Source organism: Cydia splendana, chromosome Z (genome assembly GCF_910591565.1).
Source record: "Cydia splendana chromosome Z, ilCydSple1.2, whole genome shotgun sequence".
Taxonomy (NCBI): domain Eukaryota; kingdom Metazoa; phylum Arthropoda; class Insecta; order Lepidoptera; family Tortricidae; genus Cydia; species Cydia splendana.
The window spans coordinates 15,298,254-15,325,732 of NC_085987.1; the positions used below are offsets into that span (position 1 = coordinate 15,298,254).

The window sequence follows — 27,479 nt, forward strand, 5'->3', positions numbered from 1 at the left end:
AACACATATTAACTCACATTATACGAAACGAAACTGATTTACGTCGGTAAATCAAGGTAATTGAATATAATTCGCGTTATATATGTGACAGTAGAGGGTGGATTCAAATGATCAATATTTTCAGATAATGTGTGTATTTGTTAAATTAATTCAGTGAAAGCATGATAGGAAAAATGTATCTACATATAGGAGACCGGGTATGATTATCTCACGGGTTATATCTCATGAATAGAACATATTCTAGATATCTTGCCAGGCATCCACTCAATTGGACAGCTTTTTTCCATAGTTCTCTGCGAATAGCATCTTGTGGGAATCTGAATGGAAAGTAATGTAAAATGACTTTACCAAATTTGATTATTAATTTGAAATAACTAGGTAGTTTTTTTATAGCTCCATCTCATGAAATAAAAAAGGAAAATACAAATCTGTAAGAAGGAATTTATTACTATATTTATAATTATATAGAAAATACCTAAACCCAGGGGCGTATTTACCCTAGGGCCAACCGGGCCATGGCCCGGGGCGCCAACCCCCAGGGGCGGCATGAGGCGGCATATGCCGCCCCTAGCGGATTGCATTTTGTTTTTCTTCCTTGACTTCTGGGGCGGCGCAACGTATTGGCCCGGGGCGCCAAATTTCAAAATACGCCCCTGCCTAAACCAAACACAAGTTAATAAAATAGTCTACTTCATTTAGCATAACACCATCCCTATTATCCTCGCAATTTAAAAAGTCGTATGTTGTTATGAAAGTCGTATGCAGTTGTTACGTTTTAGCTTAGCACGGTAGTATTGAAAACAAATCGTCATGTTTTTTCCAAATTCTACTGAAGTTATCTGTTTACTACAAGTGAAAAGTGATTCCACTGTCCTTGGTATGAACTAAAATAACTTCTGCACCACTTCACGATACATGAATATATTTTTAATTACAAAAAAACGTTGTTTTTATAAATCAATTTAGCCATTTGTCACCGACTGTCATCTCGGTGGTACTGAGATTGCCAATCGAGCAGTTTGTAAGTACCGCCTATCGCGGGGTAGTTTGCGTTGGGTCATAATTGAGCGGACAGAATACTTCCATGTTTAGCATTTCGCTGGCTCGCGCTCGCCTGGCCCGCGTGGAGGAGCGGTTTACCGTACAGAAAGGAAACTTCCTACAAAAACGAAGTTTGACAGCGATTCAGGGTCGAATCATGCTGTCCCTTTCTAATATATGGCACTTTCCCTTTCGGCTATTTAGGGTTGTCAAAAATCAAGTGATTATCTTATCTGTGGTCGTGCACGCAAAAGGAAGTCAAGTGGTGCCAACCCTAATAATTGCTCGGAGCAATGCTGAGTCGAGCGGAGCCGAGTTTTACCGAAGTCAGGAGTTTCGCACCCCTGGTATTGGTATTGTATAAGTACTATAAGTGTATTTAGTGGTATGCCACAGCATACGGGCACCTATGGCGGTCAAACAACTTTGTCAGTAGAAAAAGGCATGAAATTCTAATTTTCTATAGGACGATAACATTTCGTGCCCACATTTTTTAAATTGGCCGCTCTTTTCTATTGTCAGAAATGGCTTGTCAGACTATATATATATCATGAGTCGATAGTATGGTCTGTTTTTACATCGATTAGTGTTAAGTGCGAGTGCATACATTTGCTACTGAAGACAAGTAGAAAATGTATGAACTCACACTTAACCAACAGTTATCACTAGTTAATTGTGTAAACATGCCCTAAACTCGATTGACTCTGTGTCACACAGAAGCGCCGCTCTAGCGGCTGTTCGTAGCTCGCTCGATTAATGTCGTTGTATCACATCAAGAGAAAATTTCAACCGTGTGCCATTCTATTAAAGTTGAGTGTTGCATAACACATAAAAGTGATGCTAATGAAGTAATGAGTTCGTTGCTTCGTAATGTCACTAATGTCTTGATAGCATAGAGGTACAATAATATAGAGATAAAACGGGGGAGGGGCCAAACGACCGAACGAGATGCACTTATGAAACTTTCAGTAGGAGTAGCAGAGAAAGCAGTATTATTGCTTGTCCTTGTCACAGTGTCACTTTTTGTTTGTTCCCCACCTTTTTCTTAGTATGAATTATGGTGGGCAACAAATGAATTCGACCAATCACAGTGTCGCATTTGCGTATGTTTTGTCCCTCACGGAGGCACGCGTTTACCACTTCTATACGATCCTACCTTCTATGCTTGATAGTAACTATGTCATGTATTGTCTATGGCAGACAAGACAGATTGGTTAGTGGCAGCGAGTCGTGTAGTGGCTGTGCTGGATTTTTTGATTAGAATATGGAGAGGTTTTTTAAACAAGTAGGGCTTTTAAAGTAGTATTGAATAAAATGAACGTTGTTACGTGTAAAATTTGTTTTTACTAGCATTTGTGTGTATTTGTTTTACGAATACGGTATTTTTATGTTCGAAGAAACTAGTAGTGTGGTATTATAAGTTTGGTTCACAACAGGTGAATCAAACAAACTAAATGATCATGGTCCCCGTGGCTATTGAGGGATGTAATCAAGGCACAGAAGGTGGTGGAGCTAGAGGAGGCTCCATATCATTGGCTTTGTTAATAGATTTCATAGTACAAAGAACTTATGATGAACTCACTGTTCTGGCTGAATTGTAAGTTGTTTTTATGTTTAATACTTGTTCCTTACAAGACGCAACTGTGGTTTACGTGTGTTTCTTTTTGTTCGTAGGTTGCCCCGGAAGACGGACATGGAGCGCAAGATTGAGATTTATAAATTTAGTGCCCGGACAAGACAGTTGTTTGTGCGGTTACTGGCTCTTGTTAAATGGGCTAGCAGCGCAACAAAAGTCGATCGGTCGGCTCACATCATGGCCTTTCTCGACAAGCAGGCTCTGCTCTTTGTAGAGACAGCTGATGTTCTAGCACGAGTTGCAAGGGAGACGCTGGTACATGCACGGTAATCATTTTTATATTCTATCCTTAAATCACATTTCAACAGTGTCGTAGTGTGAACTAATTTAGTTGTGGGCGAAGGTGCATCTGTAAGGCCTTTTTCTTTCAATGTGCCCAAAGGGGCGTTGCTCGGGGATTCTTCAGACTTCACCCATGCTTAGCTACGCCACTACATTTTAATAGCTACTCACTTTATTAAGTAAAATTATTTTTAATTTATATTTAAAATAATAATTATAACCACTGAAATTACAGTATTTTAATTCAACTCATAAAGTTACTCATTGTAGTATGTAAACAATACCACTCATGCTCTCATGTAATGTTTATCATTAGTTAACTGGTTTAAGGCAATTTATCATTAGGCAAGCTGAATGCCTCACTAGGGTGAGGCCATTTAATGTCATCTTTAATTTTTGAATGGCCAGGGGTTATATGGCCATGGGATTGAATATCAGTAAAGGCATTCATTTGTCACAAGCATGGGTATTTGGGTATCCCTTATTTCGCGAATTTTAATTTTTAACAAGCAGAAACGTCTGCTAACGATGCTACTAAGCTTAGAATCTATTTAAAAGTGGAAAAATTACTGTCTTGGGTGAGACTTGAACTCACGGCCTCTGGATCGATACTCCAGCGCTCTGCCATATTTCGCGATTTGCCGAGTTACTGTTATGGGATGACATGAAATATTTTATAGGATATTTTGGGGCAGTATCAATACAGAGAGAAGATATGTAGAGGATATGCAATGTGTGTTTTCTTATCACAAAATAAGGACATTTGCTCTTGGGTATGGGCAGTTGCTCTTGAATTGTGGATGTTTTGTCTTGTACAAACAGCAACACTGTTAACTGTCCATTGGTGGACCTTATGCCTTTTGTAATAAGGTTTACAAAGTTAACAGTGTGGGCGATGGTATGAGTAACACAAAACTTATTGTGCTTACAGTGGTAATATGTTGTTTTGCGAATAATATTTATGCAATATTCTGTCAAATATATAAATAAAGTAAGCATAGAGTGCTAACTCCATACATCAGTTACCTTACTTAATAAATAATCACTACATCTTATAAAACTTATAAAACCAATGACCGTGCGGGATTTGCTGCGGACGAAGGACTGCGCATAAACTGCTCGAAAACAAAGGACATGCGCCTTAATACCTTGGATGCAGCGACAGTATATGTCAACGGTGAAGCAGTTGAGCAAGTAGAGTGATTTACGTACCTAGGGAGTGTGGTCGACCGTTCAGGGGGAGCGGACAGCGATGTAGAGTCGCGCATCAACAAGGCACGAGCAGCATATGTGCAGCTGAAGCCTGTATGGACGTCCACTGTGATAACTCGACGTACGAAAATCCGGATGTTCAACTCCAACGTCAAGTCGGTCCTGCTGTACGGTTGCGAGACATGGCTTGTGAGGAAAGATGTCACCAATCGTCTGCAGGTGTTCGTAAACAAATGCCTGCGACGCATCCTAGGGCCACGAACCATCTCAAACGTCAGACTATGGCAGATGACGGAACAGAAGCCCATAGGAAGGGAAATCCTCGAAAGGAAATGGCGCTGGATCGGACACGTACTCCGTAGGCCGGACAGCCATCTGGCCAAGCAGGGTCTCCGCTGGCATGCGGCCGGCAGTAGGCGGTCGGGGAGGCCTTGTACTACATGGAGGCGATCAGTTGAGAAAGAGGCTGGCTCAACTGGACTCGGCTGGAAAGAGCTGGAAGAAGCCGCTCAAGATCGTGATAAATGGAGGATTCTTCTGCGAGCCCTATATCCCTAACTCCCTAATGAGGAATAACAGGAATGCATCATCATCATGCATCATCACATCTTATAAAACAAAGTCCCCCTCCGCGTCTGTCTGTTTGTATGTTCGCGATAAACTCAATAACTCCTGAACGGATTTTCATGCGGCTTTCGCCTATCAATAGAGTGATTCTTGAGGAAGCTTTAGGTGTATAATTTGTTAACCCGTGCGAAGCCGGGGTGGGTCACTAGTAAGTTGTATGGGAGGTATCGTAAAACATATTAATAATAAATTCAAAACTCGCTAGCTTAATACTTATTAAGCTCAAATCTTATAACAAATAAGTTTGCGTAAAGCTCGCTTAAAACTTATTATAAATGGTTTTTTATCTATAGGTATGTATGGAGTGAGCACTCTAAGCTTTCTTACTAAGACGAGAATATATGTTGAATAAAAGTTGATATTATACGCATTTGAACCCAGGCTGCCGACATTCCACATGGCGGCGGCGGTGGAAGTGCTGACGATCGGTACGTACAGCCGGCTGCCGGCCGTGATCCGCGAGCGGCTCGTGCCGCCGCCCGCGCTCACGCCCGCCGAGCGCCGCTCCACGCTGAGGGCGCTCGCTCACGTTGTACGACAGAGGCTCACTACCGCTTCTCTGCCCAGTGATGTCAGGAATCTAAAGGTATTCAATTCATTATTAGTTACCTACCTAGGCAATTCGCTTTGATGGGCAAAAAAAGCTTTCTAAAATGTAACCTTCATTTAGAATTACATAATTTCTTGTATGTTAACATCATTATGTGTAAATATCTAGAAAAAGCAACTGTCAAATTTTAGCTGCATGGTAAACCATAGGATTAGGGTTAGGTACATTGAAATTCAAGGCAACACTGGTGTTTATTTTGCAATAACTGGTTGTCAATATTTATTATTCAAAGCTCAGCGTCTTAAAGTGTACCCTTTGTAATTTGACTAAATCAATCTTACATTACTTTCATTTTAGGTGGACAATGGTCGGGCTACATTCACAGTTGGCCAAGAATTTAGTGTTTCTCTGACAGTAATGGGTGATGCACCTAATCTCCCATGGCGTTTGCTAGATATAGCTATTCTCATTCAGGACAACGAGACTGGTGGTATGTTACTGAGTTTCTGATTAGCTATTTGTATTAAAATTAAGGCTGCTGCTTTTACACTTGTCCACATCAGTGCTAAGCAATGAACAATCCACATTGTTTATTGCTTAGCACTGATAGGATTGGGCTCAATAGCCTTGTTTTGCTTGTGGTGGGAAAGCGGCCAAAATATAGGATGCGTTGTAGTGAAAACCATCTTCATTTGTGTGCCATACAGAGGGCAAAGCGCTGGTCCACTCGTCCCAGCTGGCCTGGTTGCGCGGCGTCGCGCAGGCGCGGCTCGCTGCGGCTGGTCTCAGCGGAGCTCTCACTGCACTGAGATATTTCTGCCGCTCTCTGTCACTGGAGCTCCTGTACACACAGACACTCAGACTGTGCCGCGACAGGCTATCGAAGCACCTGCAAGTTGATAGATATACTCCAGGACAGAAACTACAGATTTCGTATTGGAAGTAAGTGAATATTAAAACAATTTTGTATTAGGTATATTCTTTCGTTTTAATGGTTAATGGCTTATAGCCAAGATGACAATAGTTGATAGAAAACGTAACGTGTCGATGTACAGTATACGATTGACATGTTGGCTAGGCTCCCTGTAAAAAAGTACATATTTAAAATGTTGCTGTCAGTTTCATCTTCATAAACGACTGTTGTTATGTGTTTGGGCCTTCTCCACGGTGTAATACGGGTTATTCCCACTAGTTACCACCAAGTTCTTACCAGTGGTAACTACTGAGAATTTTTTTCCCACCTTTTACCACTGGTAATAAAATTCCCTGTAGTTACCACCAAACCGAGTTGGTGGTAACTACTGGTAAGAACTTGGTGGTAACTAGTGGGAATAACCCTGTAATACTAACACAAAAATGCAAACTTACACGATAGCGATTTGGAAAGAAAGCGCGTTAATAGGAACCTGTGTTGGCAGAGAGCTGGGCTGCGAGCTGGGGTACCGACTGATCGTGGGCGCGGAGGGCGAGTCGCTGTGCGTGTGGCACGTGCCGGCGCTGGCGGGCAGCGAGCGCGTGGCGGCCGCGCTCACGCCGCACGCGCCCTCCATGGAGCGCCTGCTCGCGCATACCGTGCACGTGCGCTCGCGGCAGAGGCTCAACGATCTCAAAGTGCTGCTCAATGACCTAGGGGTAATATTCCTTCTTTTAATAATGTCTTAATGATGCTAGCTCGATAAGTGCCCTTAGGGAGAAGTGATTAAAGACGCCGCTGTTTAAAAGAGGTCATCAATTGAAATGTATTTATATTTCTTTAGTAGAGTCTATTATTAGTTACGGTCTTGACTGCTATGGCCTCACGTTTAAAACTAACATAGATAAATTAGAAATGACAACAAATCCGTTTTCTAAAACTACTAGTTAATAAAAAAATAAAATACAGTTGCAAATCTGACTACAGACAATTATTTAAATTATGTAAAATTTTACCAGTGGGAATAAAACTTAAATATATCGTCGTTGAGAATGCCAAATACGGTATGTGCGCGATTTTAATCAAATTAATTAATACCTTATGTATTTTGTTGCTAGGTAACTATTTGTCAATCAAAAATCGTGCACATAACGGATTTGGCATTCTCAACGACGATATGTTAGCTGTAAACAGTCATGGCAGCCAGGAACACAGGGATCTAGTCAAACATAGTCATAATACCAGAGCACTAACTGCAGGCAAATATGAAGTACCTAGGGTGTATAATTATTACGGCGATAGGACACTTAAGAAACGTTTACCCTATTTACTGAACACTTTGCCCGCGGACATAGTCAAAGAGCCCAAAAAAAGTAGATTTAAAAATAGTCTAAAAAGGTATCTCCTGAATACTCTATAGGGGATGTGTTACCCTACAGAGTATTCATGACATACTTATCTAAGTATTTTAACTCCCAAATGTAAACCTATTATAATATTTAAATTTTATTAAGTATAGTATAGTGAGGCTCCACAGTCAAACAAAATGTAGTTTTGTGGAGCATTGTCCTTACAAAAAAGTTGTAACTTCTTGTATAATAAATAATAATAAATAATCAATGCTCTCGTCGAATACTGTGATGGAGCGCTCACTGGCGCACACAGGCTTATCCGCCTTAAATGTTGCTTTACAACATCCAAATGGCTAATCTTCCTATTCATACACCAGGTTGCCTAAAACCTAAATGCAGCATGCGCGAAACTCTGCGTAGGGGCGCCACTACCACAATTCATCAAAATCTGGGGGTCTACCGCGAAACAAGAAAATCGAAATTTCATTATCTAACCTTTCTATCACTCTTGCAGAAAACTAAATTTCGAGTTTCGCGTTTCCCGGTAGGCCCTTGTTAACAAACTGTCTGTGAAAACTTGTCAAAAAACAGTTTAAGGCACAGTATGTATCAGTTACTCTATGGTTTACTAGAGGCGGTAGTGCTGCACTCTGGCGGCAGAACATTGCAGTAATACCCCCTATTGCAAGGTTGAAATAAATAAATAAATTGCCAAGCAAAGCATCAGACATATTAAGGTACTATGTAACAGAAACGCTCTTGAAATGATTCAAGTATATTTTGTACAGGTTGAGTGCACCGTGGGCGGCTGGCCGTGCGTGCTGGCGTGCTCGGTGCTGTGGCCGTGCCTCCGCGCCGAGCAGCTGCTGGTGTCGGTGGGCGCGCACGGGGGCCGGCTGCGCGCGCGCGTGCCCGCCTACCCCGCCACACCCAAGATGCCAGAGCTGGCTGCCGCGCTCGCCACCACTAACTTGCCTCAGATCAAGGCCATGCTTACGCAGCTAAGGTACATTTTCGTCGAAACTTAAATAACTCGATGACCCAAAAATATACTAGAATCATACATAACAAAACAATAGAACCCTATAAAATTTCGAAACGTTATGCTACTGTATAATTAGTAAGATTAAATAGCTTACCTATATTATGTATAATTGTTGTAAAACAATTGAAACATAGGTATTACAGTAAACTAGTTCAATGTACACTTCCCAATCAAACTGATATTTCATAGAATGGCCTTTCAAAATTTCGACACCAGTGTTTAAGTGATCCCCATCATCATGTCAATTTTTTTTAAAAGCTCCACTAAAGTCGTTTTCTAATGTTCACTATTAGTTAAGTTACGCTTGTACAAATACAGATAAATGTGCAGGTTTTGGCTGGTGGCGCGGCGGTGCGAGAAGACGCTGCAGCACCTCCCGGCGAGCGTGTGCGAGCACCTGCCCTTCCTGCACGGGCCCGACCACCCGCTCAGCAAGTTGTCCGCGGACAGACTCTATATCACCTTGCATCGGCACACGGATCATATACTTGTAAGTGTATCTACTACCATCACTTCTTAATATAAAGCGATTCATTTTTCATATGACAGCCAGAGAGGGACTTTCGGGAACCCCATTACTTCCACCACAAAGAAGCCCTATCAATCAAACTGCTAGCTAGTTTATTATTATACTATAATTATTACCTACATTACCTTACCTTCCGGCTTCCTAACGGTTCGTCGTGAGTTTGTACTCCTCGTACCAATAAGCTTCTCAGAACTTATGTACGACGTATAAATTAATATTTAAGTTACTTGTCGTTGAAGAGAAACATTGTATGGAAACCAAATTTATTGTTTCCCTCTGTTTTGAAGGTCAGATGCAAGCTGCCTTCGAAAAATATAGTTTCCGCCAATTATTGGGATTGCTTAAGTAAGATTAAACCGCTAAAACTCAAAGATGAAAAATAGTAGAATTGCATGCGTAGAACAATGTTTTTTATTGGATCCTCTTGGTGTTGTCAATAACTGTTATAGGCGTTGTCTGTCGACTGTCATCTACTCGTAATAATCCGGAATATTTGAGTGTGTAGTAAAGTAGTGTATGTTTGTACGTACATATTCAGATAGTAGAGATGAAGGAGGTGGCGGCGGGCAGCAGCGCGACGACCAGCAACAGCGCGAACAGCGGCAGCGCCTGCGCCGTGGGCCTCTCCTTCCACCTGGCCGGCGCGCGCCGCTGCACGCCCGACGAGTGCGAGGAGGTATCTACTTTTTCTCAAAAATGGACGGCAAAGTCGACTTTGCCGTTTAAAAAATAGGTTGCGAAGCGCGTAGTTTATGGTCAGTCAAAAATTAAAAAGTTACAAACATTGCAGTCTCGATTTTGGGACTGCAATGTTGCATACAAATTCCATTATTTGTCGAGTTCCAAACTTATTAAAAGTTGAAATGGCCATATCAAATGAAGGCACAGGCCCATTAAACAGCCAAACAGATGATTAGTACCGCGACTATTTAGCTGTCTCAAATAGGTTGGCGTATTTTCGGCAGAAAAATACACTTCTATTTTTTTATTAAAAAAATAAAAAGGCGGCAAAGCTAATTTTTTCAATTGTTTCTACTTTTTTCTGTGAAAATATATACGTAAGAAAGTTGCTTTTGTAAAATATTTCTATGATATTTATATTTCTTGCACCATTTTTGAGAAAAGCACTATATATGACTCGGCTGGAAGGCTACTTGCTGGCTTCGGATTCAATTAAACGGACTCCCAAGGTCGTCCGTTTAAAACGAATCCTCAGCCTGCAAATAGCTACTTCCGAGCCTCGACAATAATGTACTATTATTATTCTTGACAATGTTCACTACAGTATTCCACCTTAAACCGTACAGTTGATACTCCATATCATATTTGATAATTATTATGTAAAGCGAATAGTATTGCTGACTGCAGCAATACTATTCGCTTAGCACCTTTGCATACTAACCTTAATTCAAACGTTTCTGACTGTGAGGCACCCAAAAAAATCGAGACGTGGAAGAAATGGGCATTCCGGTAAAAAAAAGCCGCCTTAAGGTACAGTTAGCGTCAAATAGATAGTTCCGGACAAAGTGGCCAAATGTATGTGGACATATGTTTATTTGTGTAGTAAGAAAGGTGTAATTTTTTTAAACATACAGATACGTCTGCGAGCGATATTCCAAATTTTATATTAAAGGAAAAAATTGAAAAATTACGCTTCCGGAGAAAGGTGTGTTGCGATATATTTGGCTGCTTCGGCAGTCACTATCGATGCTGACTGTATTAATAGACACGTGCATACCGAAGCACGACCTTGTGCGGTTCGAGACATATCCGAACGTGTGCATAGCGGTTCGCCGTATCAAAATATCTCTTAAGTGCTCTAACCGGTTTTCCCATACATGAAAAGTACCCAATTACAGTTTGGTATACGAAATCTTAATTCAACTATTACAGTCGACGAGTAGAAACAGTAATATATAAATGCCTTATAAGATTGTTGTGGTTTGGTAAGTGTGCTATGTTTGTCAGGACCCCGCCGCGTCTGCTGCGGCCGCCGTGGCCGTCACCGCGCGCGCCTTCCTCAAGCTGCACTCGCTCGTCGAGCTCGACACCTTCACGCTCACACACGGACCCTTCACGCCACTTGACACCTCAGGTATTACTATCATTTTTACTTAGCGAATGTTTACTAGGAAGTATCCACCCACATAAGGGAATCCACGAACTATTGTTTAATTTAACACATGCAGTGCCGAAAACCAGACTATCGGGTATTTTATGATTTTGTTCCCAGGCCGGACGACCCGATAGTCGGGATCGTAGTACTACTGCTGTATATGGCGAAATTGTTGAGGCCTGGCGCGGACGTCTTGTTTGGCTGGGTGGTAATGAATTGAGCTAGGTATGCTGTCGAAACTAAAGCACTTCACTACTCTACGTAAATACATGAAAGAAGTTCAGAATTTACTGTAATCGATTGACCATAAGTTTCATAAATATATTTCGATATATTACCATGAATTTGGTAGAACCTTGCAAAAAAATCAGCGCTTTCTGTTCAATAAAATTAGTAGCCATTTGGTAATATCAACAAGTTATAAAACATTTGAACGCATTATTTTGAATATGCAATAAAATCATCCCTACGAATAAAATAACCCTACTAATAAAATAAAACTACGCCTGCCTACGCGAATTCTTGGGATTAGTTGCCAAAGGGACCACATGCTCCCATGAGCCGTGACAAAAATGCCGGGACAACGCGAGGAAGATGATGACAACTAAAATAACCCACCAAACTATCTAGTATATACCCATGCCGAAGCGAATTGTTATCACTTAATTTTATGATTATTGCTTATTTACTGCTTATGTTTTTTTGTTTTATTTATGTGAATGCTAGTTATTTTACTTGTGCAGGCGGCTGGTGCTCACAGATACTATCTCTATACGCAACTATTCAATTTGAATTTGATTCAGCTGTCGAATTTGAGGCACATATTTTTCTTACACTATATATCTTCTACTATTGATAACGCTTTGCTAATGTCGATATTTCATATGCTATTGAAGAATGCGAGTTCTATTGACTGTTATTAATATAATATATGAAGATAAAAATACAAATAATTCTTATTTGTAACTTTAAACACCCAGAAGCCAAAAAATTGGTATTTACTCAGAGACTACTGCAGTTGGTTTACGCTTACTAAACTACCCTTGGTGTTGACGATATGACACGACGTGTCAACAACATAATTCATTTTGGCTTCGCCATAGTAATTAAATTAATTACAGGGCATTAGCGATAGTTACTTGAATTCAACTCCATGATTATATTATACTGGTATTGTTAAAAACTTATAAGAACTGACTTAAACCAACTTGAACTAAGAAGAATGTTGTTCTACTTGAGATATGAACTCTAGAAAACGGAATAAGAAAAGAGAAACAATTAAACTCTTTATTTTACTTAAGATATTCTGTAAGTCTGAAAAACAAATTTAATCGTTTTATACTACAATATTTTCCTCCAGCTTGCATAATTGACAGATTTGATTACAAATAGTACAATATATAACATTTATTCTTATCCAAGGAAGATTATATTTTTTTTGACTGATCAATGAATAACACTAGTTAACGCCCTGCTAGCCAATATATATAATCATAAGAATTGTTTGCGAATAAAACAAGTGCGAACTTTTAGTTATAACTAAATATAATCATCATCATCATCATTTCAGCCTATATACGTCCCACTGCTGGGCACAGGCCTCCTCTCATGCGCGAAAGGGCTTGGGCTATAGTCCCCTAAACTAAATATAATATTGTATTGTAACATTATTTTCTAAATTAATGTGATTGCGATTGGTTTAATATTAAAAGTATTAAAACACCGTTATTTGTATAAATCGATTAAGCAACATTATAATATGACACTACTTTTTGAATGGTTTATGCTGCTATAAAAATTTTGGTTGATTGCGATTTGACAAAAATGTATTATTTTTATGTCCTTCCATATCTCGGTACTATATGGTCCCGGACCTTTGGGAGGCATGCGTGGGGCCGAAGCCAACATCGCAGAGTCCCTATAAGACAAGTTTGATGTCATGTAGAAAGCCTGCTGGAACCCATTCACGGGTACAGCAATAGATACCCGTGAACCGGACTTTGCAGGCATTGGGACTAGTGTAACCAAATGGGAAGAGTTCAGGGCTATGGATGAAGTTTGGCTGGAGATTAAATTGGGCTATTGTAAAGAGATCCGGACACCTGCCATAGCAATGTCAACACACGTTATCGTGGCAGGCGGTGACTTGCCGCTGACTAGATGGGCCCCTGAGACTGCCGTCGTAAACACGACCAGGAGCAACACCGGTGTAAGCGGCTCAGGGGTGTCGAAAGGTGTGCGCCGCTTTCTACCCAGTGGCTGTTACTGTGGCAACTCGCAACTTATGCATCTTTCACTTACACCCCTGGAGCATATAGCTCTAACGACTCCTCTCTGGACGGCAAATGAAGGCAAGCCAGAGCTGAGACCCACTCTCGGGAGCACTCGGGTCCGTGGGGTTGTTACTCCCCAAAAGCTCGGCACAAGCTGCCCTGCGGGCTTTATTTTTATGATTATTGTTTTTTTCATATCTCGCTTTAACCCTTGGGACGCCTAGTGCCATATCCGTACCAGTCCTGTCAACTGCCGGAGGGTCTTCAATTTTTGTACCCGTCAACTGCCTAGTCCCAGATCTGTACAAACTGTCTCAACTGCCTTGTGCCTTATCAGTCACCAAATTTATTGTATCATATTTTTACAATTTTGAGATCTAAACACTTACAAATAGAGTTTTATATCATTTGCACTATAGCACTTGCATTTATCGCGGCAGTCGACGGGTGCACGTACGCGAGCCTATCCGGCATTTGAGGGGGATGGGACGGACCCGGCACTAGGCATCTGACGGGTACAAGTACGTTTGTCGGTTCGGCGTTCCAGGGGTTAATAAATACAGTCAATACCTTCTGGTGTAAAATGTAAAATAATACCAATAGGAAAACTCTTTACTAATATCTCAATGTAAATGGCGCCCTTGTGTTAATATATCATTGGTTGATCAGATGACAAGAGTGGTACTGTCTGTTGGCAGGCTTGCAGCCGGGCAAGCGGAAGCTGTCGGCTAACAGCACCCGCGCGGTGCGCGTGCGGCAGCCCGCGTACTTCCTGCCCGAGCTGGCGCACGTGGTGGCCGCCGCCGACGAGCGCGTGCCCTTCGTCAACCTGGCGCAGGAGGTTTGTCGCTACCACTCACATTCATGAACCCTGTAGCCTCTGATTCGATGAGACTAAACAAAAATTATAATGACCTTTCTTTTTGGTGGTCTTTTCGGGGTAATATCTATTTTAATAAATTTTCTAATTTTATAAAACTTTTGTAGTATCGTGCCACTAAAAGTCTTAGAAAGATTTCATTTTTTCACCTATATATTGCTATTTTTTGAAAGTCATCTTTCGATTCTATCAACTCAGAACTCGTTATATAGCAGTGTTTTCTTTAAAAATTGTATCGCTCTTACCTTTAAAGAGAATAGAGAATAGAGACCGTTTATTCGAGGTAAAATAAAAGAAGAAAACAACACGTAACATAACTTAAGGGGCATAGTCGTAACTGCAATAAACAAAGTCCGATTGAGCCGTTAATGAGTATTGTTATGATGCCAGCTTGCGTCGCGCGGCGTGACGCACGGCGGCGTGCAGCCGGAGTGGAGCGGGTCGGCGCTGGGCATGCGCATCGTGGCTCTGCCGCTACCTGAAGGTGCATGTGAGCGCGCCACGGCGGCGCTGCGGTCCCGCCTCCTCGCCGCCACGCTGCGCCTCACCACCAAGAACCAGGCGCGCGTGTGGACCGCCGAGCTCGTGTTCCACGGCTCACCGGCGCGCACGCCCACGCACAAAGAACAAGGTATGCGACTAAGAGCAGAAAACATTACGAGTGTTGTAATTATGCTTTTTTCTACTCGTCGACTGTAATTCTTGAATTAAGATTTCTTATACCAAACTGCAATTGGGTATTTTTAATGTATGGGCTCCCAACTCAACTATAATATTCATTTCGATACAGTTTAGTCAACTATAATGAAATTGACCAATCACAGCTCGCCGCGATCAAGAGGACCAAACAAAACCATAGCTCAAAATAATTATTTATTTTAGGTTGTATAGTAGAAACAATTGATTCATAAGTCAGAAACGCGCATGTGATACCCTTAATATAGCAACATCCATAGACTACGAAACACTTAGTGTTGCTTGTTAGTCTCCATAGGCTACGGTGGCCAAAATCGAGAAAACAACTGTCTAAAAATTTAATTTAGCGCGGAGCAAGTACCAGGGCCTCATGAGTTACGAGAATGTGTCGTTGACCAACCCGCCGTGGGGCGCGGGGCGCGGCGGCCGGGTCGCGTAGGTGTATGAAGGTATCGCGGCTGCTCGCGAATCTTAGCTGTATACTTTTGTTTTGTTTTGTTTGTATGATTCTACTAGTTTAAAGTATTATTTTTGTTGATTCGTAGAAAAAGTATTGTATACAATAGTGATATAATCAAGCTTTTCAATCTCGTCCCTTACTTAGGCAACTCAGCAAGCTTCGTTGCCTAAACACAGTACTCGATTGAAAAACTAACTCTATTATATCACGATTGTATAAAACACGATAGAAAGATACTCATGGCAAAGGTAGCGTAAAGATGCACTTTCAAACCCATGAAGTGGTAATTGTGTACCTGAGAAGATCACACTAAGTCTGTTTCCAAACGCAGCAGCGTTTCCACCAGAAATGTGCGAGGATACGTAGCGAGGGATGTGTTTGTCATGAACCAATAGAAACACTTAATTTGCCTATCCTCGCTCAGCGCAGCTCTCTTGGAAACAATTCAGCGGAGCGACGTTTTTGTACATTCAGAAAAGGGAAGGATCAGTCCGAAGGATGTGTTGCGTGGTACGGTACGGACGCGAGCGAAAAACTATCAACGCACCCGGCTTGCTTATTTGAAAAGAGTCCGCTACGCATCCTTGCACCGCTCAGCTACCTCGCTCATCTATGGTGGACACGCAGCCTAAAAGTTGATTCACGATGACACTGATTTCATATTATGTTATGTTTGGTAACCAGTTGCTACTGGTGGGAACCTATAATTGGCTCTCTGTAATTTACATATATAACTATTGTGCAATTGATAGCTGTTGGTTCTCCGAATAATAAATAAATAAGAATTTACTAATCAGTAGCCGTAATAGGGATGTTGCCTGTATTTAAAATAAAAATTCCGAAAAAACTATACAGAGTAGATAACTTGAGCGTGACCTCATTCTGTTTTTCTTAATTCCATAGTAGCTAATCGTTTTGACAGTTCGAAATGGAAACTGAGAGTCAGTCAACTACCCTATTGCGTGAATGCCTGCTGTAATTTGAGGAGTGGCTGTGAATGGATGGATGTTGGGATAAGGTGTATTAAGGAAGTGTTACGTCGGCAGGCGAGCGGCGCTGCGTGTACCTGCAGTACGAGCTGGGCACGGAGGCGGGGCGCACGGCGGACGCGTTCCTGGCGGACTGGGCCGCCATCGTGCACCTGCACACGCTGCTGCACGACTTCATGCTGCGCCCGCAACACGGTCCCTACTACTGCTTCATTTATAACGAAATACCAATCACAATTTTTACTAATTTCCAGCAAATACATTCCATTTAAGTTTTATACATTCCATTCCATTTAGGGTTATAGTGTCGGCAATGCACACGCTATGCCTGTAAAAGCGTCCATAGGTTACGGTGTTTGCTTATCGTCAGGCTATCTGTAGGCCTACTTGATACCGATATGGTATAAAAAGATGCTTTCCGTTTTCATTCTTCAATTCGTACCCGACGGCCACGGAACTCACGCTGGATTTTGAAGCCGGCCGCCAGTTATTTGTTTTAACCAATATATGGTGGTTGGCGTCAGCGTCGAGCGTGCGTGTCGTGGGAGAGGCGTTATAGAACCATAAATCGAAGATGATCTCATTTGTTGTGGCACAGAGCGTGAGCAGCTGTGGCAGGGCGTGTGTATCCGCTCCTACACGTACCGGTCGCTGGTGGTGGGGTGGGGAGCGGGCGCACGAGCCACGGCCGTGCTGCAGTGGTCGGCGGCCACGCAGCGCTACACTGTGGCCACGCCGGCGCACCAGCCCGCCGCCAACGCGCACCACCTGTTGCATCACCACCTGGACCACTACATCAACTGGTTGGTATTTATACACTGATAATGCGCATTCATTTGCTTGTAATCATTTCTAAAAGAATGAGACACTGCAATATGGATTCTTTATAAGTTATAACTTTCAAGTTAGAACTTTCCATTCGTACCACCAGCCAGACAGGGCATACCGCGGGACACGAACCGCAATTGGCTCTTTAAGAAAACCTTTTTTATTCCTGAAACTGGTCACTTTTATTCCAGTTGGCTCTATTTTAAATTTGTATGTATCTATGTCCTTCGTGAGCTGAAACTTATAGGGAAAGCTTTTGAGCAAGGCGTTACGAGTTATGGAGTTTTTGAAGCTATTATTCAAATTTCTATGATATGGTTGCCAGATGCTTACATACCACAATTTTTTTTATTTCAAAGTAATCACTTGTAGTACATACGTGTGGCGCTACTTAGTAATTCATTTATTGATTATATTCGTTCGAAGCACAGACAATTGGATCATGTACTGTTAGTGTTAAACTCAAGACGTGTTGTGATTGTCTTGACGTACTGTGTTGGCAGGCACAAGGACCTGCTTGCGCTGGGCGTGGTGCTGCGCGAGACGTACGCGCCGCTGCTGGCGCTGAGCCGGCTGCCCACACTGCCGCAGCTCGGCCTGCACCACGTGCGCACGCAGATGCCCACGCCCACCTTCACGCTGCTGGCGCACTCCTGGCGGAAGGTGAACCTCTTAACACCGAACAACCTAGAGCGGACTGAATACTAACTCCAGAACGGGGTTTTACTTACACAAATTACGGGGGTTGCTATTTATTTATCCGGGATGGGCCACTTACTGGAACAATACTAAATATATATATAAAATATATAAAAATGGAACTCTTTGGAAGTAGAATACAGTTTGTTGCATATGTCTATCAATTGGTTTTACATGGTAGCGCCATGTTAAAAATTCCTTGTTTTATCTTCAACGTGGATTTACTTGTGAAAATTTTTGTCCGTTAAAATTTTTACGTTTTCGGCGTGGGATAACTCAAAAATGGATCGACTTTTGGGGAGAAAGTCCCATCGAAGGTGTATCAGTAGTTTCGTTTAGTGAGTTTCATCGTGGTCGTCGTAATCTCACGGACGAATTTAAAATAGGTCGCTCCATATCGACTGTTATCCCACAAAATATAGATGCTGTGCGTGAACTCATAATGCAAGATCGTCATAGACATAGTACATATCGCGAGATAGAGGCGTCTCTGGGCAATAGGATGATGCGCATTTGTAAGATATTTTTTTTTGGTTTTCCGGTTACATCAAGAGCAGTCCTCGTACCATTTTAATACCTTAATAAAATCGAGATGTAGTTCTCTAGTGAAGTTTCTCTGACTGTTACATACTATAGTAGATCATAAGTATAGATCGTAGTTGCTTGACGGGGCTTAAGATTGCGACAAAAACATAGCGCTTCAGAAATTTAACAGATCTGAAAGAGGAATTTATTTTATCAAACTACACAACGGGACTTAATCGCGTATTTAAGTTTTAAGATTTACCTCCGACGTTTCGAGGACGGCGTTGTCCCCGTGGTCTCGGAGAAGACTGGCTCAAGTTGACATCAACATCTTCTAGCCGCGCGAGTTTTTCGAACTACCCGCACTTGGTCTTGTTTATCAGTTTGAACGTTTTGCGCACTAGGGATGTTACTCTGTCGACACACAACACTAACGATATTCGTCGGAGGTAAATCTTAAAACTTAAATACGCGATTAAGTCCCGTTGTGTAGTTTGATAATGTTTAATAATCGTGAAAGTTTAAATCAGGAATTTATTTATTTTAAACCACTACCCACCTTAAAAAAAAATAGTTGCGTGAGCGTGTACCTCTCGAGCGACTTTTGTATGCTACCGTAGATAAGATTACTTTTACTTTTTAACTCTGTTCTCGTGTAAGTGACTTGTATGTCTTTTATGAGAATAAATATCTTTAAACCTAATTTACGATCGTAAATTAAACTACCAAAAAGGCAGTATATTGCCCATCCAATAAAAACTTTATTTTCACTTGCTTTCAATGAGATATATTGTCATTTATTATGTAATTAGCTATAAAATTGCTATAATGTAATAAACGTTTACAGATCCGTATAATCTACGCTGGTGCATACTCGCTGGAGGTGAACATCCGCGGCGGCGGCACGGTCACCATACGCGACGGCTCCTACTCCAAGTTTGACCGCACGTCGGTCGTCGACGAGTTCGCCCCGGCGCAGGGGTTAAAGGTGACTTGCTTCAAAATTAAATTACATAAAAAATAACGGACAATGACTTCTGGCAAAAAATATTTTTATTCGACAGTAAGTACGACTGTTTGTGAGATTCGACAATAATGTCCCACTAACTGATTTGTTAAAATAAAAGATTTTTTTTCTATGAGGAGACCCATAGAATGTTTATTTATGTATTTGCCTTATTACAGTCGTTCCTATCACGGTACGTCGATGACAGCATGAGCGCGCGCCTGCTGGCAGAAGACGACAACCCGCCGTCGCCCATGTCACCGATGCCACCAGGTAAGCTCGTACCATAGCAGCCTGCTATTGTATCGTATTAACGAAAGGGGTTAGGAGTAAAAAAAAAGATTAGATTCAATTTAAATTGACCTTAAAGAAATTAAATTTTAGGTCACATATGTAGTTTCAAGTTTATGTCCCATTCATTTTTCTTTCACAATGTTGACTTAACGGTTCAGTTCATATTAAATCTAAAATGTTAATCTACAGGCGGTCTTCGGTTTCCGGCGCCTATGACTCCGCCGCAGCCACACACGCCGCATTCGGCGCCAGTGACGCCACACCCCGCGTCGCCCGCGCAGCATCAGATGAACAACAACTCGTTCAACCTGACGTCCCCGCCGGGCGGCGGCGGCGGCGGCGCGGGCACGGCGGCCAGCGTGTCGGCGTCGCCGGCGTCGCCGATGGCGCCCTCTCCGCTCGCCGCTCCCGTCGCCTCCCCGCACCCGCCGCCCACCTCCCCGTTCACCGCGTGGCCCGCCTCACCTTCATTGCCGAGACCTTCCCCTGGACATCATCCCTCGCCTCGGCACAATATGGAACATAAAGGTTTGTAATTTTTGTAAATTAATATTAGAGTGTTAAGCAAGGGTGGCAAGTAATCCATACCATCCGAGATATCAAGGCGCTCGAACGAAGTGAGAGCGCCACTAATTTTAGAGTGATATTATTACTTTTACCCGAGTTAAACACTCTACATTTCATTTCGACTATGAGGAAAGTCGAAAACAAGAAAATATTTTGACGGTTAAGGGAATTAGGGACTAGAATTGGCGCCATTTCCATTTTGATCGGAAAAAAATCTAAAACCATAGACAGTCCGATCTTAAATTGGGATGTGTCTGAAACGGCCTTAATGTATACGCTCCTTAAAAAAAGTGAAACTAATTACTAAATGAATGATCGCGATGTTGCGATAACTGGTAGCGGTCGGTATTGCGATAAGAGAAATGATGTTGTTCAGGGCCGACAGCGTCATCGTGCTCAGCGCGCGCGGGGCGGGGCGCGGGCTCGGGCGCGACGGCCACGCCGCTGCCGGTCAGCAAGCTGGAGGCGCTGTGCGCGCCGTGCGAGCCGCCGCAGGGCGCGCCGCCGGGGCCCGCCCTAGCACCGCTGCAGCGATTCCTCGCCTGCGTCTACATGAAGCGGACGCTCCAGCGGTTCGTTCAGGCGGAAGAATACGTGAGTTCATTATGGCGCATAGCCCAATAAAAAGTGTAGGTCTACCGTGCTGTACCGTACCTACTCATATGTTTGGTGAAAGTCAGTGTAATGTAGATACTGATGTACTGTCAATAGAAAATTAAATATGTTTGTCAATAGAAAATTAAATATGTTTGTCAATAGAAAATTAAATATGTTTGTCAATAGAAAATTAAATATGTTTGTCAATAGAAAATTAAATATGTTTGTCAATAGAAAATTAAATATGTTTGTCAATAGAAAATTAAATATGTTTGTCAATAGAGTCTGTTCTGCTGGTGTACGTTAGTGCCGTATTTCTGCACGCTATTGTGGTCCCAACATTTTGTACGCTACTGAGACGGTTATGAAGTTATTCATTGATTATTCATGAAGTTGAATTCATGAAGATGTTGTTCATGAAGTTATTCTGGTTGATGTTGTGGATGAAGGTGTCTGCGTGAGACTGATTTGTATTATTGTTGACATATAATGCGTCACACGTCCCAAACTAAGATATCTTACGATACTTACGTGCTAAGTGTACGTTCTGAGCATGTGCTCATGTGTAAAGTGAACATTGTTTGAGCAGTTGACGATGGTGAGCGCGGACGCGACGAGCCTGACGTTCCGGTGCGAGGGCGCGGCGCTGGCGGCGCGCGTGTCGCTGCACCCGCAGCACATGCAGTCGCTACACCTGCAGCTGACGCCGCTCGACCAGGGCCCGGGCATGAAGCACGAGTGGCTCGAGGACGATCTCAAGGTAAACCCACGAGTACACCTTCCAAAAACGTCTACCCGGTTTAAGAACTTTAGAAACTGGTAATCTCGTGTTCCATCTTAGCCTACTATAATCTCTACATATAATAATATGTAGTTAGTATTTAGCGTTACAAGCGAGGTAATCGTGAATGTTGATTGTGGTCACTTCAGGTGATGCAGAAGTTCTTCGAGCTGCGCGTGTGCATAGCGCCGTACCGCGCGACGGCGCTGCAAGGCTGGGGCCGCACTTGGGGCGCGCCGGCCGCCGCGCTGCCGTCGCTGGTGGCGCTCATGCGCGCCGACCTCGAGCCCATCCAGCCCGCGCTGTGGCAGCTACAGTGGGCGCTGCGCATCCCGCCCGCCGCGCCGCAGCTCGTGCCCACCGGCCACCCCGCCGTGCTGCTCGCCAAACACAAGATACTATTCTTTGTGAGCACCCTTTTACTTCTACATTGCATTTTAGTCTTCTATTTTAATTATTGACCGTCTAACTTATTTCTCAGTTTCGCAGTAGAGTTCACCTTGGTGCGCATAGTACAGGATGGAAAAAATTAAAACCATGTAAAAAAAATACTTAAGGCGACGGTAGCGGTGGGTAAAATATCAGATTCTGTCAATTTACCCCATTTCACACACAAGCGCACTTCACGCACACTACCTCACTTTACTGGGACAGGTCAGTGACCCATCATGTTTTTTTAAGATTGGACTTTTAGTTTAGTATTGACCACTAGCCTCCTTTGAGGGTAAAAGCATTCCATTTAAAGATGAAAGAGAAACAATGCATTTAATCTTGCTTTCCTTGTCTGTTCATGTCACACGTGACGTACCTATTTAATTCATTTGATTGTTGACTGTTTTACTACCTAATATTGCTTTGTCGAGATAAGCGTTTTGTACAATTAAAGCGAATAAAACAAGATGTCATTAAGTCAGATGTAAAATGTTATTTACTACTCTATACGGTTTTTCATAAGGTGCAAAATCCATTCAATAGGAATTTAAATAAATAAAGTTTCAGCAGGGTGGCAATTCCATTTTGGCGGATAAAGCGAAACAGAATAGTTCTATCGAACCTGCTTACAAATTTTCACGAGAATCAGTTGAGAAATGTGATCTGCAAAGGAGAACATACAAAAGCATTTTTGCCCAAGCTGAAACGGAGACCTTTGCTAACGCTCGGCCAATGATGGTTTAGGTACACCTATAAAAAATGATTGTCCCTGCTGTAATTTTAATATCTTTATATTTCAACCGGTATAGTTTTACCTTCAAAAATAATCGGTATCGCTAAACAATAGCGGTACCTTACTACTTATACGTTCACGAAATCGGTATCTGCATAACTTGATTGTTAGTAAACTAACCTGGAAAATAATCTCAAAATCACCGAAACATTTATGTACAGTCACCTGCAATAATATGTTACGTCATTAGCGCCAACTTTGCCTCCAGGGAAACTTTACCCAAAACGACAATTTTAAACAAATTCGTTAATGTAGAAAAATTGATAATAGTTATGGCCACCCTGCTGTTTTTTAGTAGAAAATTGGTTATATTTCTGACAAAGTATATGCCAAACTTGTGCATAACTTGACTTGGGAATTTTGAGTTTGAGCGAGTTGTCTAATATAGGGTATATTTCGGCGGGCAAAAAATTGATAAATAATGAATGCAAGTAGAAAAAATTGAGAACCCTTTGACAAATATTTCCGGGTTTCAGTTATAACACATGAAGCATAGATTATGTCTATTGAGATTTAAACTAATAAGGCCTAAATACACAAAAGTTTTAGCGGTGGGCAAAGTAATCCGGTAATTTGGCATCCATACCAACATTGCCCACCACCAAAAACGGATTAGGGTTGTCACTTTCATCTAATTTACCCAACTTCGCAAGTAAAAGAAGGTTATATTTGTACACTAAACTAAGTTTATAAATATATACTGTATTTAATTTGTCTTATTATCCTTTATTTAGATGTTTTATCCCGTTAACGAATGAAAACACAACAAAAATCATATTTTTGGTCATTAAACTATTGTAACAGATTTTCTCAAAAGTGACAACCCTAGCCTTTGTAAAATGCTTAGGCGAGCCTTATTTGGAAATGGGCAAAAACGGGTAGGCAACATTGCCCAGCAAATTTATTTAAAAGTTTTTACACTTATCGCTAAGTTATTAACAGGGAATGGTAGGATTGCCCAAAACCTTTAAGTGATCCTTAGACATCATCATCATATATACGAGCTGTATTTGAATACCAAATTGACGTGGGCAATGTTGGCGAAAACCCCGGATATTTTTTTATTTGCCCGCCCTCTAAAACGCAAAAAAATGGGTAAAAACACGATAAAAAAATGTTTTCTTCACATAAACTGATGCGTTTGATCACAATGGACGTGCTGAGCAAAAAAAAGTCATATGATGTGATTTTTTTTGAGAAATTCGTGTTTAAAAAAAAAGCGGGCAAAGTTGATGATAATGAGTAATGACGGTACCTACTCTTCGAAGGTCGCAAAAATATGTGACATGCTCTTATGGTTCTACAAATAAGATCGTGTCAGATATTTTTGCGGCCTTCGTTGTGTAACATAAATTGCAGGTGACTGTACATTTGGAATAATTATTTCATTTAGTTTCAACGAAAGTTTCAAGTTTAGTACGAAAATACTTCAGATATGCAATATGCACAAAATGTAGACCTAATCGAAATAAAACATTGCATTTTTATAGTAAATTTATAAAACATTCGATACATAGGTATACATAACAATAACCAGGCCACAACGCTATGGGCCTGTGAGCTTCATCTCGGTCTCCAAAGCCGCAAAAACTTGCTAGTACTTAGTGCTGGTCTAGCCTGTATTTTTTCTTGAAGATTTTCAGAGAACAGCACGTACACGCATTATACATATACTTAGACGGAACGAACGGCATAATCATAATAATTTATTCGTCGCAATCCATGGTATTACAGATCTAGTTACAAGACTTTCAGGTATTACTTATACGAATTACATAACTCTTCCTGTCAATAGGCAATATTTTAATATAAAAGTTCTATAATATAATACAAGATTACAGTTGTCATCAAAATTCATTGACATACAGAAGTCAAATACGTTTTTAAAATGACGCAAAATGATACCAGCATAATAAAAATTGATCCCAATCAGTAAAGATGAGTCTTTAAACTTTTTTCATTTTAAGCGAGTTTTGAAGGAAGATAATACTTAAATTCGACTGTAATCGTATTATTTTAAGATAGTTTACTGCGGTTTTCAACAATAATGACCCGTAAATAACAGCAAATGAAATTTAAATGAGACGCGAGCTGTTATTTATGTACCCTATTTTTTGAAATACATTTTATCTACTGGTATGCTTTCTCGTGTGCGTATATGATTTAATGTCAATATAATTGACAAAAGCAAGAAAATCAAGCTGTCATTTTCATTTGAAGAAGTACACGTGTGCTCCGGTGTAGCCCCAACGGGCATCTGACTTGAAGAAGAATTTTGAGTGATGTCGTCAATGTATGGAAATTGTTCGAAAGTTTACATTTGAGATTGAATTTCTGTGTTGTCTTTGTGAGTAAAAATATAAATCGATAATAAATTGGTAGCTGAATTATCTAGCTTCCAAAATCATACAATAATTCAATTACTGTCAAAGACAAAATTGTTTTGCTTCTGTCTCAAACGGAACTCCATATTTTGATTTTTTGATACTTTTAGTGTCGATTTGTAGAGAATAACAGCAAATTAAAAATATAATGGCATAAAGAGTCGGTACACGGTTTCTTCGTGAATAAATTTACGTGTAATTTAATGCAATTATCAAACATTTATTGAACAAATTATGGTTACAAAGTGAGGTCTAAATCGAAAACGTCATATACCGGCCCCTTAAAGGAAACATTCTTTTATTTTTAAAAAGAAACATCTGCATTCAAAGTTTTTTTTTAATTCGCTTAGTCACGCTGGGGAATCGAACCGACTATAAAAATACTCGCTAGTTTATTACACTAGTCGACACAGTTCATGTTAATGTTAAAATTTCTCCAAGAAACATTATCACATTATTATTATGTGGTCTTCTCACCACACTCGTATCGCACAAAATATCCATAAAATCGAATATTTAGTATCTTTTGAGAAGTATATCTAAATACAATTTAATAAGTATATGTATGTCGATCTTGCAATAAATAAACCATTGTAATACTAATTCAGATTTGCCTGACGCGCGGCGAGACGCAACTGGTGCTGCCGCTGGTGTACGACATGCAGTCCAACGTGACGCAGCTGGCCGACAAGCGCGACTCGCAGCCGCACCTCATCGCGGTCAACCTTCATCTCAAACGGTAAATACATACCTTTACACTTTGTACATTACTTTTTGTAGTATTTTGTTTTCAGTTTACATTATAACGTGCTAATTAAAGATCCTGATTCCTTTAATTAGGGTTCGTATAGACGGTACCTAAACTCGCATGCCAATTTCGTAATATTGCCAATTCAATCGAACGATCAAATGCCTCATTGAAGTTCTCAATAATGGGGATAGGTCCTACGACGGTAAAGATACAGTGATCCTTAATACCGTGGTATGTTTGGACAGGTTCAGCGAGTTTAATCAAACGCACGGCGAGTGCACGCTGTGGCCGGCGGTGCGCGACCTGCTCACCAACTTCACGCTGCCGCAGGACGCGCCCGTGGCCGCCGCGCCGCCGCCGCCATAGCTGCCGCTCGCGCCGGCCCCGCTCGCCTCGATGCTTTAACGCCGGCGCCGACCCACCTGATAAAAACTAAGCTTCACCTTCAGCATTACACCTGGATTCACATATATAATGCTCCAAATATCGATTTTATACATTGATTACATATAAGTAATTTTTATAGAGTGTGCTCTATATTTTATCACATTGGGACACAGTGGATACGCCATTGTGTAGTTAAATCACATTCGGTGGCCAGCCAAGAGATACTATTGAATTAAGTTTGTGTTGTGTCGCATTAAACACAGACGAAAAATTTACTGCCAAGTTGTCTGAATATATAGAAACATAAGTGTTGTGCGAAAAAACCCGCCAGAGACTAGCGCAATGTATTTCACTTCACCTGTGATATACCTATCAGCGACCTGTTCGCTATCGAAGACACTACACGCGGTAGGTAGACGATACTACCATATTATTTTCCGACGATTGGCAATTATGTACATTATAACCCCCTTATTCATAAAACTTTACGGGCCTGATATAGTTAAATTATTTAATAATCGTTTGTCTTTATCTGTCATTTTCACTTATGTTATGTATTAGCTAATGCTAATTGAGGTTTGTAGCGCATTTATGAATAAGGGGGTAAATGTTTACGCTGACAGATCGAATAATATACTGACTAAATGACCGAGAGTCCTTACTATCAGCTCAATAAAAGTATCAGAATGCACGTCAATGTGCTAATGAAGTGAAGTGATATGAAAAAACTTCACTCACTTGCCATTCGGTTATCCCAACTGGTGAACTATCTCAATGTGCAAAATAATACAATTTTCACCACACCAACTGGTAAAGGCTCTCTTGATTGTTCAA

General features: G+C 41.3%; 1 protein-coding gene across 3 annotated transcripts; it reads left to right on the forward strand.

The window, feature by feature from the left end:
• Positions 1-2,267: 2,267 nt before the first annotated feature.
• LOC134805089 (mediator of RNA polymerase II transcription subunit 14) lies at positions 2,268-27,078 on the forward strand. Of its 3 annotated transcripts, XM_063778379.1 has the most exons (24): positions 2,271-2,396; positions 2,478-2,638; positions 2,716-2,943; positions 5,180-5,384; positions 5,706-5,838; positions 6,056-6,290; positions 6,767-6,980; positions 8,402-8,619; positions 8,989-9,148; positions 9,726-9,863; positions 11,156-11,282; positions 14,275-14,417; positions 14,847-15,087; positions 16,659-16,796; positions 17,200-17,404; positions 17,933-18,092; positions 19,501-19,641; positions 19,839-19,932; positions 20,143-20,481; positions 20,897-21,114; positions 21,707-21,877; positions 22,048-22,305; positions 26,116-26,246; positions 26,504-27,077. In XM_063778379.1, exons 2-24 carry the CDS (start codon positions 2,496-2,498, stop codon positions 26,622-26,624), a joined length of 4,161 nt encoding a protein of 1,386 aa, XP_063634449.1. In that variant the 5' UTR covers positions 2,271-2,396; positions 2,478-2,495; the 3' UTR covers positions 26,625-27,077. The 3 variants fall into 3 exon arrangements, with proteins under 3 accessions (XP_063634450.1, XP_063634447.1, XP_063634449.1); XM_063778380.1 differs by having other exon boundaries at positions 2,268-2,638; positions 20,906-21,114; positions 26,504-27,078; XM_063778377.1 differs by having other exon boundaries at positions 2,268-2,638.
• The last annotated feature ends 401 nt before the right edge of the window (positions 27,079-27,479 follow it).